General features: G+C 40.0%; 1 protein-coding gene across 1 annotated transcript in view; it reads right to left on the reverse strand.

Moving 5' to 3' along the window:
- lctla (lactase-like a) overlaps positions 1 to 11,888 on the reverse strand; it is a 30,124-nt gene that overhangs the window by 8,573 nt on the left and 9,663 nt on the right. The window contains exons 2-8 of the mRNA XM_041793717.1: positions 10,570 to 10,730; positions 8,489 to 8,576; positions 3,188 to 3,297; positions 2,982 to 3,110; positions 2,793 to 2,888; positions 1,476 to 1,530; positions 1,219 to 1,380 (exon numbers count right to left, since the gene is read on the reverse strand). Of these exons, the coding sequence (XP_041649651.1) occupies positions 1,219 to 1,380; positions 1,476 to 1,530; positions 2,793 to 2,888; positions 2,982 to 3,110; positions 3,188 to 3,297; positions 8,489 to 8,576; positions 10,570 to 10,730 (801 nt within the window). The remainder of the gene's footprint in view (positions 1 to 1,218; positions 1,381 to 1,475; positions 1,531 to 2,792; positions 2,889 to 2,981; positions 3,111 to 3,187; positions 3,298 to 8,488; positions 8,577 to 10,569; positions 10,731 to 11,888) is intronic.

The raw sequence follows: 11,888 nt of genomic DNA on the forward strand, positions 1-11,888 counted from the left end.
CCTATACCGGATGGTACATTTACACATTTTGCTAGTTTCTAAGGCTGATAGAGGTTTTATACCAGGTGTGTCAAACTCAATCACAGCAGGGGCCGGAACCAGAACTGTCAACGTCATTTTCACCAGTAATTAAATGTAAAAAAAAAAAACAGCACAGATTATAAATCATTTGGAAATTTGAAAATGTAAAAATGATAAGTTCAAAGGCTCATATCTGAGATAAAAATTCCAATTTATTAGTTCAAAAGATCATAACACGATATTAAAAATAGAAAAAAAACAAATGTTTTTAAAGAGCAAATATACGAGGAGAAAGTTGAAATCATAAGTTCGAAAGGTGAAAATATGACTTAAAATTTTAATTGTGAGTCTGATAGTTCAAAATATGGGATTGAAAAGCCAAAAATTAGGAGTTGAAAATGTCAAAATATGAGCTAGAATTCAAAATGATGGCTCAAAAAGTTAAAAATATGACTTACATTTAAAATTGGGAGTCTAAACGGTCAAAATATGATATAAAAAGTAAAAACTAGTCATTCAAAATGTCAAAATATGAGAAAAAAAATTGAAATCATGTTTCTAAAAGTCAAAACATGGGATTAAAAAGCCAAAGTAAGGAGTTGAAAAGGTCAAAATATGACTTAAAATTTAAAATTTGAAATCTAAAAGATAAAAAATATGACATAAAAAGTCCAAATTATGAGTTGAAAAGGTCAAAGCATAAAGTGAAAAGTCAAAATCATAAGTTTCTGTTATAACTTTGAAATGCAAAACTGAAAATATGAAATAAAAACAGATTTTTATGGCTAAGGAGATTTTAAATAATTAAGTTGAAGTTTACATTATTATACTGGAGTGAATCTGCAGACCTCATACTGGTGGGCCAGTTAGAATACAAATCTTGCAGATCTTGCGGGCCAGATATAATCATTCCACGGGCCGGATTTTGCCCCCGGGCCTTGAGTTTGACACCCGTGTTTTACACCAAGGCTGCAAGTTCCAGCATTTTCATATCTGCAGGGCCATTCTTTAAGTTTTTAATCTAATGTCTGCCAATACCAATATTTTGCTGATAGTATTGTGCATCCCTCAGAAAAACCCACTCTCTCAGCATGTATTTGGGTATCTACCAATCAACAAACAGCCTTTTCCTGTTTAGAAAACAAGCATATTTCTCTACAGTATCATAGGAAGTGTTTGATTCTGAATGTGACATACCAATGTAATCCTTCATAACCTGGGGATAGTCTCCACTGTAGAGGGGCGTAGCAAACCATCCCAAGTAGAACTGGATGTATCTCTCTGCTGCTTCGATGTCCCTCTGGTTGGTGCTGTCCACTGGTTCCCCCCAATCAGCTGTCAGAGAGATCCCAACAAGGCCTGCACACACCAAAGTCTGTTAAAACCCAGCATGGTGGAAATTCCACTTCTATTAAAAGAATATAAAAACCAGCTCCATGAGCTTCTCTTCTCACCTTTTTGTTTGCCCCTCCACTGCATGTCGTACGTGTGCCAAACTCTGGCGTGTGCCTGTGTCAGAGAGAAAGACAGTGTCAGTTTAATTTCTGTTTTTCTTATTTATCTGATATCAGATAAGACAAAATAATGCCATGAAAAAAACATCAACACTTTCATGCAGAGAGTGGTCTATCATAAGTAAACAGCACAAAATATGAATGAGACACAGCAGCAGAATGGCAGCTTCCTATAGACGTTCATGCTCTGTCATGTTGCAGACTTTAAAGCAGTGTTACTCAACTCTGCTCAACCAAAGAGCCAAATTGTTGGAAAATACCTTCGCAAGAGCCACAATCTAAGCGGTGAAAAGTGGCAACAACAGTTTGAAGTAGCAATAATAATAATAAAAAATAAGTTAAAGGTGGCAAAAATGATCCAAAAGTGGTAAAAATGTGTCAAATTATAGAGAAATGTGACTAAAATGAGCAAAAAGCAGTCAAGAGTGGCAAAATAGGGCCAAAAAAAGTAACAAGTGGTTTTAAATGGCAAAATATAGCTTAAATGGGCTACATTGGTGAAAAAGGGCAAAAATGGGAAAAGTGGCTAAAAAAAGCCCCAAAATGGGCAAAAAAGAGGAAACAAGTGGTATTTAATGGAAAAGGGTAGCTTAAAAGGGTGGAAAGTGGCGAAAAAATGGTGAAAGAGGCTAAATGGGAAAAAGTGTCATAAAGAAGTGGCAAAAATGGGCAAAAAAAATATAGGAAAAAAAGGGGTACTTGATGGCAAAAGGCAGTTTAAATGGGTGAAAAGTGGAAAAAAAATTGTGAAAAAATGAAAAAAATTGGGAGAAAGTGGCAAGAAGAAGAAATTATTCATCATAACTCTCAATAGACAATTGATTTTTACCGACATAAAAGATTCAGGGCTTCTGAGAAAACAGCTGCGGCTAAAGTCCTGTGAGCCACTGCCTCGCTTTGCCTGTGGAACTCCACTAAAACATACAGTGTATATCATAGTAATAGGGATTTCTCTTTGATTAAAACAGACATTTCAGTGCAAAAATTCTTTGAACTGCATCAATCAGAAAGATTGTGATCATGGTTTTTACCAGAATCAAACAGCCGAAAGATCAAATTTATAAATGGAGCTTTTTATTCTCCATTGATGCAAAAATAAAGTTTGGTATCAGTTTTCCTTTAAATGAAGATTTATGCCTTTTGCCAGCTTCTGCACATGTGGAACAACCTAACCTCTAGGCCCTCTGTGCCCAGGGTGTCTCTGTTTCTAACACCAAACTGGACTCAAACAGCAAAGCAGCGTCTCCTGGGCGTTACCTTGATGATGTGGTGAGCAGCTCTGTACGCTCCGGTGCCCTTCAGCTTCAGTCCAGGAGCGTGTTCTCCTGTTTGATATCCTTCCACCGCAATAGACTGAAAACACAGGAGAACTTTGTCTTCAAGAACTCAGACAGTTAAGATACTGCTGCAGGAAACCGTGAATGCACCATGATTCATCAGACATACCCAGGGGTTATTGAAGGTGATCCAATACTTGACTCTGTTTCCAAACCTCTCAAAGCAAAGGTTGGCGAAGTCGTTGAAGTAGTTGACCATGGTGACGTTCTGCCAGCCACCGTACTTCTCCTGTAACACCTGAGGAGTAAAACCAGGTCAGTATGCACACATGAGCTGTAAATCTGGAGGTGGAAACACAAAGATGAAGTTCTCACCTGTGGTAGATCCCAGTGGTACAGAGTCACAACAGGAGTGATCTTATTGTCCAGCAGCATGTTGATCAAGTCATCGTAATATTTGATTCCTCTCTCGTTGATTTTTTCACCTCAGATAAAGCAGCAAAAGAATCATTAGTAGATGTATGATTTCACTTTGATGAGAAGATTAAAATAGGACTGTATAGCATTATCTTTCTGCCTGTATCATGCAGTCATCAAGTTTGGAAAGGAAGCGCAGTAAACCCAAAACTGAGCTAAACCACTGACACTGACATCAAGAAACATTCAGAAAAAGTAAAGTGTGAAGATAATAATTCAATCTCATTTAAGGTGTCCTTGTGGTCACAGTTTTCGTTTTCTTTCTAAAGTCTGGCTTTTGTGTTTGATTGAACTTCATCAGGTGATTGATGCTGTATCTCTCTATATCGGATTTTATTGTGGAAACTGGAACCAAAAAGTCTGCAGGAGAGAGGAGCATGCTCTGTACAGTGAGCGTGCTCAGCACAGCGAGCATGCTCAGTACGGTGAGCCTGCTCTGTATGGAAAGCCTGCTCAGCATGGTGGACATGCTCAGCAAAGTGAGCATGCTCTGTTCGGTCAGCGCGCTCCATATGGGGAGCATACTCTGTACTGTGAGCATACTCTGTACTGTGAGCATACTCTGTGCTGTGAGCGTGCTCTGTGCTGTGAGCGTGCTCTGTACTGTGAGCATACTCTGTACTGAGTGTGCTCTGTACTGTGAGTGTGCTCTGTACTGTGAGCATACTCTGTACTGTGAGCATACTCTGTACTGTGAGCATACTCTGTGCTGTGAGCGTGCTCTGTACTGTGAGCATACTCTGTACTGTGAGCATACTCTATACTGTGAGCATACTCTATACTGTGAGCATACCCTATACTGTGAGCAAACTCTGTACTGTGACTGTGCTCTGTACCTTGAGCGTGCTCTGTACTGTGAGCATACTCTGTACTGTGAGTGTGCTTTGTACCGTGAGCATACTCTGTACTGTGAGCATACTCTACTGTGAGCATGCTCTGTACTGTGAGCATACTCTGTACTGTGAGCATACTCTGTACTGTGAGCATACTCTGTACTGTGAGCATACTCTGTACTGTGAGCATACTCTACTGTGAGCATGCTCTGTACTGTGAGCATACTCTACTGTGAGCGTGCTCTGTACTGTGAGCATACTCTGTACTGTGAGCGTGCTCTGTACTGTGAGCATACTCTATACTGTGAGCATACTCTGTACTGTGAGTGTGCTCTGTACTGTGAGCATACTCTATACTGTGAGCATACTCTGTACTGTGAGTGTGCTCTGTACTGTGAGCATACTCTATACTGTGAGCATACTCTGTACTGTGAGCATACTCTACTGTGAGCGTGCTCTGTACTGTGAGCATACTCTACTGTGAGCGTGCTCTGTACTGTGAGCATACTCTGTACTGTGAGCATACTCTGTACTGTGAGCATACTCTGTACTGTGAGTGTGCTTTGTACTTTGAGTGTGCTCTGTACTGTGAGTGTGCTCTGTACTGTGAGTGTGCTCTGTACTGTGAGCATACTCTGTACTGTGAGCATACTGTACTGTGAGCATGCTCTGTACTGTGAGCATACTCTACTGTGAGCGTGCTCTGTACTGTGAGCATACTCTGTACTGTGAGCGTGCTCTGTACTGTGAGCATACTCTATACTGTGAGCATACTCTGTACTGTGAGCATACTCTGTACTGTGAGCGTGCTCTGTACTGTGAGCATACTCTGTACTGTGAGCATACTCTGTACTGTGAGTGTGCTTTGTACCGTGAGCATACTCTGTACTGTGAGCATACTCTACTGTGAGCATGCTCTGTACTGTGAGCATACTCTGTACTGTGAGCGTGCTCTGTACTGTGAGCATACTCTGTACTGTGAGCATACTCTGTACTGTGAGCATACTCTGTACTGTGAGCATACTCTGTACTGTGAGCATACTCTACTGTGAGCATGCTCTGTACTGTGAGCATACTCTACTGTGAGCGTGCTCTGTACTGTGAGCATACTCTGTACTGTGAGCGTGCTCTGTACTGTGAGCATACTCTATACTGTGAGCATACTCTGTACTGTGAGTGTGCTCTGTACTGTGAGCATACTCTGTACTGTGAGCATACTCTACTGTGAGCGTGCTCTGTACTGTGAGCATACTCTACTGTGAGCGTGCTCTGTACTGTGAGCATACTCTGTACTGTGAGCATACTCTGTACTGTGAGCATACTCTGTACTGTGAGTGTGCTTTGTACTTTGAGTGTGCTCTGTACTGTGAGTGTGCTCTGTACTGTGAGTGTGCTCTGTACTGTGAGCATACTCTTTACTGTGAGCATACTCTGTACTGTGAGTGTGCTCTGTACTGTGAGCATACTCTGTACTGTGAGCATACTCTGTACTGTGAGCATACTCTGTACTGTGAGCATACTCTGTACTGTGAGCATACTCTGTACTGTGAGCATACTCTGTACTGTGAGCATACTCTGTACTGTGAGTGTGCTTTGTACTTTGAGTGTGCTTTGTACTGTGAGCATACTCTGTACTGTGAGCATACTCTGTACTGTGAGTGTGCTTTGTACTTTGAGTGTGCTTTGTACTGTGAGCATACTCTGTACTGTGAGTGTGCTCTGTACTGTGAGCATACTCTGTACTGTGAGCATACTCTGTACTGTGAGCATACTCTGTACTGTGAGCATACTCTGTACTGTGAGCGTGCTCTGTACTGTGAGCATACTCTGTACTGTGAGCATACTCTGTACTGTGAGCATACTCTGTACTGTGAGCATACTCTGTACTGTGAGCATACTCTGTACTGTGAGCATACTGTACTGTGAGCATGCTCTGTACTGTGAGCATACTCTACTGTGAGCGTGCTCTGTACTGTGAGCATACTCTGTACTGTGAGCGTGCTCTGTACTGTGAGCATACTCTATACTGTGAGCATACTCTGTACTGTGAGTGTGCTCTGTACTGTGAGCATACTCTATACTGTGAGCATACTCTGTACTGTGAGTGTGCTCTGTACTGTGAGCATACTCTATACTGTGAGCATACTCTGTACTGTGAGCATACTCTACTGTGAGCGTGCTCTGTACTGTGAGCATACTCTACTGTGAGCGTGCTCTGTACTGTGAGCATACTCTGTACTGTGAGCATACTCTGTACTGTGAGCATACTCTGTACTGTGAGCATACTCTGTACTGTGAGTGTGCTTTGTACTTTGAGTGTGCTCTGTACTGTGAGTGTGCTCTGTACTGTGAGTGTGCTCTGTACTGTGAGCATACTCTTTACTGTGAGCATACTCTGTACTGTGAGTGTGCTCTGTACTGTGAGCATACTCTGTACTGTGAGCATACTCTGTACTGTGAGTGTGCTTTGTACTGTGAGCATACTCTGTACTGTGAGTGTGCTTTGTACTGTGAGCATACTCTGTACGTTGGCCCTGAAAGTCAATGACAAAAACAACAAGAAAAAAATCTTCATGGAGCCCCCAAAAAAATTTGAAAGTGAGGTGCAAAAGCATTTTTTTTGCCATCAATTATTTCAGAAAGCACAAAAAAATTTACATGAAGTATTTCCCAGAAGGAAACCCATGGCCCCCAAAGAGGGCCTGAAATGATTAAAGGCAAGGCTTAATATTAACATTTGTGCCATTTTGCACTGCTAGCAAATACAGCAAAGTCTGTGAGAAGACTTCCTGGTAAAGTAGGGCTGATGATGAATCTCCAAAACAGACGTGCTTCACCCGTACACCGATGGGTATCTAAGCCAGAGCCATGCTCCGTCCTTTTACTACATCCTTTAGCTGTTCACCATCATGGGTGGGGGTCTAAAGTTTTTAATCTGCCAAAGGGCTAGGAGAGTTTAAAAACCACGGGGTTAGTGGAACTTAATATTTGATAAAACACACAAATGTGTGAAGTTTAAAAAAAAGTCATACACGCCCCAAAATGTAATGAAACAAAGGTATTTTTGAAGGGATTGAACATTTCTTAAAATGCTAAAAAATTAAGTTAAACACAAGAAAGATATTATAAAATGTAAAAAGATGTCATAAAATAACTCAATGAAACACAAAAATTGACATAAAATGAAAAAATACCATTTTGTAAAACACATTTTGCAAACTTTTGAAATTAGGGATGAACGCTATTATCAGTATAAATTTCAGTGTCAGCAGATATTAGATTTAAAAATAATTATCATATCTGAACATATAAAAGTCCATCCATCCATTCATTTTTTATACCACTTACCCTGTTTGGGGTCGCGGGGAGGCTGGAGCATATCCCAGCTGTCATTGGGCGAGAGGCAGGGTTACCCTGGACTGGTTGCCAGTCAATCACAGGGCTGACAACCAGGCACGCTCACACCTACGGCCATTTTAGAGTCACCAGTTAACCTAATGAGCATGTTTTTTGCAGTGGGAGGAAGCCAGAGTACCCAGCGAGAACCCACGTGTGCACGGCGAGAACATGCAAACTCTGCACAGAAAAGTTTATGATAATAATTACAGCCGCTATATGGCCCGCTGTTATCGGCCTATAAATGCTGTAAATGTCGACCATATGAGTGAATAGGTCAGTGAAGTCTGAGTCAGGACCTGCGTCAGCTCAAGTCTCTTTCTTTGTTCATCCTTAAACTTTAAAATTTTAAGGCCTTAGCTCAAAACCTGGGGTCCCAGACCCCCGGGGCCGCCAGAGATATCAGGGGGGCACATTAGGCTGTTACAATAGGATTTACACATACAAACAAAAAATAATGATTAAACTAGTACAAATAGTTCATGCAAAGATCTCTGATTAAAAACATTTGTGTTTAGGGCTATTTTGTTTGGATCTAAACAATAAAGATAATTTAATGTTCATTTTGGCAGCAGAGTATCACTTTTTTGTGCATCTGCATTTGTATATCAGTATTGATAAGCTAAAATTAATCTATAAATGTCAGCATATTGAATATCACTAAAAATTCTACAGCGTGCATCCCTAATTTTATGTTTCATTAAAAGTTTTAGATTTCATGAAATGTTTTTGTGAAGCATGACTTTTTTCTTTTTTACATTTTTTGTAATGTTACTGTTCATGGCCTTTAAGACTGGAAATCAAATTTTATGTTAATTTATGGTTGACCTTTCTTAAAAAACAAGCCAATAAAAGTAATAAAAACAATGTAGTTAAGTCTGGAACTTCCTCACAGTGAAAATAATAATAATAAAGAAAAGAAAAATCTCTTTATATAAGATAGCCAAGCATTAGTAGGGTTTAGATTTACTTTTCAGTCCGGTCGGTAGAATCCTTGGCCAGGAGATGGAGAAACGATAATGGTTCAACTTCATGTCCTTCATTAAGTTTATATCATCCTTTAAAAAAGAAAAAAACAGAAAATATTCAGGAAATGAGTGCAGGAATCAGACAGGAATAAATATCTCTGTCTGCCTGACATGAACCACAACTGAATCCTGATTCATGACTAAAGTTTTAGAAGTGCTGCCTCCTGGTAGAGGTCAGCTATCAAAGTTTTACAGTTTATTAATAGCAGGCTCTAAAGAGAACTCCCTTTCATATTTATCTGCTTGGAAGAATGACCTACAGCTAGATATCTCAGTACAGGATTGGGAAAATACATGTTTTCAGGCCCAAAAAACACTGTAAATACTAGATGCAGATTGATTCAGTATAAGTGGCTTTTCAGGAACTATATTACTCCAGTTAAACTACATCGTTTCAATCCTTCTATTCCTGATCTCTGCATTAAGTGTAGAAAAGAAGTAGGCACCCTCCTACATTGTATGTGGGGATGCCAAAAGCTTCAGAAATTCTGGGGAGAGGTTTTGGAACTGATTTCTAAAGTGGCAGGAATGTCAGTTCCCATTGAAGCAAAGCTCTGTTTATTACATATCTACCCAGAAGATTTTACAGCAAATGTAAAAAAATGTAAATTAATTAATTTTTGCCTGCTACAAGCTAAACGTGTGATTGCCTTAAAGTGGAAGGATATGGAGGGACCATTAGAGAAAATGACATATATAATAAGAGGTAAGATTGATGATTTCAATGAGTTATGGACACCTTTTTTGATTTTTATGAACAGGGCAGACACCTGGGACCAGGCAAGGAATGGTGATAACACCAATACCACAAATAGTCAAAGACTACTTTAACAGCTGGGGTATAAAGTTTTAAGCTGAGACAAAAATAGGACAATGACCAAATTATTAGTACTTTCTGAAATGGTGGACCTACTGTGGTTTATTGGTTTATTTGATTGTATTTAATTAAGTGAATACTACATGTCTGTGTTTACACTTATGGAATTTAATTGACTTATGTTTTGTTATGAATATGTGGACACTCATGATTTTCAGTTTATTGTATATTCAATTCATCATTAATGTATCTTAGCTCTCTGTTTTGTATTGGGGTTTTTCACTGAGAATGCTGGTTTAATTGGGTGGGGTTCTTGTGTTCTGAATGACTTTGATGTTTATTGTTTAAATGTAAAACTCAATAAACAAACTTCTGAGAAAAAAAAGAAGTGCTGCCTCCTGCAGCAGTGAAATGAACTGTAATATTTGCACAGAATAAGTCATGTAAAGTTTCTGTCACTGTCAGGCTCAGATTGTTTTTCTCAGTATCTGACAGTGTAAATGAAGGGATCCCTGCAGGAAGGCTCTGGTTTCAGAGGATGTTTTAAACACAAACAGCTGTGTTTGTAAGGTAGGATTCTCCAGAGCATCACTTTAGCTCAAGTCCAGCTTGTGAGCTTAATAAAGACACAAAACCAGTAGCTGAGAGCTGCCATCACTGTGGAGGGGTCTCGCTGTGGCATTCCCATGTTTGAGTGAAAGCTGCTTATTTACTTCCATTACCATGACTTTTCCTCAGGGTGTAACTGATTCTGGTTTTTCAGGGCTAACTGTGGCTGCTCATGCAGGCTTTGGATCACTGGTGCTAAGTGGTGTCTCTATTTCAGAAACTCCTCGCCCCCAAAGCTCATTAGCATCATTTTTAGCTCATTATTTTAACCGTGATCTGTAAAATAAAATGTAGATACCGGTACTTGGCCAAATGGCAAATATGGGCCTCAATAATGTGACAGGACAGGGTAGGTGATGTAGTGACCTTAGGTTTAATTTAGACTGTCAGCCTCTTGCTGCATACCTCTCTCTACTCCATGCATAAAGGCAAAAACAATGTTTAAAGAAAAAATCCAGGTTTGTTAACACAGTCTGGTAGCTTTGAGGACATCAATTGTCTGTTTCCGTTAGAAATAACTTAGAAAAAAGCTGTGAGCATGCTCCGTATCTGCTCTAATCCTTCCTGTAATGTTGTTACGTCAGAGAGGTAGGTCACCTTAAATTTGTAGTAGCCCTCACATGATGAGTCTCCGGTGTCATTCAGGAATATTTTCCCCTTTTTGTGGGCAAAAGTATCCCAAATGCTCATTCCTTTTCCGTCTGCGTTCCAGGCTCCTTCAGTCTGATAGGCCGAGCTGCCGGCGCCCCAGGAGAAGCCTGCAGAAGAGATGAGGAACGTGAGTGTGTGATCATTTTCATGGAGTTAAAAACCTGAAGTGTTTTGAGTAAGATTTAATTTTGTCGATATAAACACATTTTTTTTAAAGACATTAAAGATCCTGTAAAGTGAAATCCAAAATTTGTGTCTTAACACTCTAGAAATGTTGGAATATGATCGCTGCAAACATGCCAAAACAGAGATCTACATGTGATTGAATTCCGGATTTAGACCGTTAGAAATTTTTTTTATCTCTTTCTTTCAGGGTTTAATGTGGGCAGAGCCAATATAACATAGTAGGGAATGGCCCCACCCCTCTAACACTCCAAACTAAAATCACACAGCAGTTCATCTCAGTCCAGTCTGTTGTTAGCTGATGTCACTGCCCTTATTGAAAGTTAACAGTCAGTTAAATGCTGTTTTTTGTTCACTGTGAGGTAAATTTACCAAATCTTTCAGCCACAGTGGTCTGTGGATTTAAAGCATCATGACGGAGATTTGAGCCAGAAAACAGACTTTGTCACTACAGAGCAAGGCCACTGCTCTCTGCTCATAAGCTCAACAATCAGATTGTAGCATTCTTTAAATCTGAGAGGACTGCATTTCTCCTGACTGGGCGTGGCTTCAGCTCATTCAACAGACACGCCCACAACATCCTGGAGCAGATTTTACTGCCTCATTTTATATGATTTTAAAGCTTAATTAACTTAGAGGTGTTTTATTTGACTGAAATTTGATGAAGAGGTTCATAACACAGTGACCTGTCATACAACAATCCTAAATACAGATTCATTTCCACTTTACAAGGTCTTTAAGGTCAGAAATTAACACACTGTTTTTACAATTACTGTGAGGGGATCACACAGGGCATTCCTGAGGCTGAATCAACCAGTGCTGTGCCAGGTGTGTGTGGCTGATCAGCCCTGAGACCAGGGCCCTCATGTACAAAGATTTCCTACTGAAACATGGCATATGCTCAAATCCAGAAAACGTCGTACACATAGAAATATCCAGGGGCCTCATGCACAAAGGGTGCCTACGCACAAAAATGTGGCGTAGGGGAGACCGGATATGGTTGTAACATGGGGAGAGTTGTAACAGCACCAATTCCACCAATCAGGGATAAGAAAGGAGTCATATGACCATTTCAGTATTTA

The sequence above is a fragment of the Cheilinus undulatus genome, linkage group 1, assembly GCF_018320785.1.
Source record: "Cheilinus undulatus linkage group 1, ASM1832078v1, whole genome shotgun sequence".
NCBI lineage: Eukaryota > Metazoa > Chordata > Actinopteri > Labriformes > Labridae > Cheilinus > Cheilinus undulatus.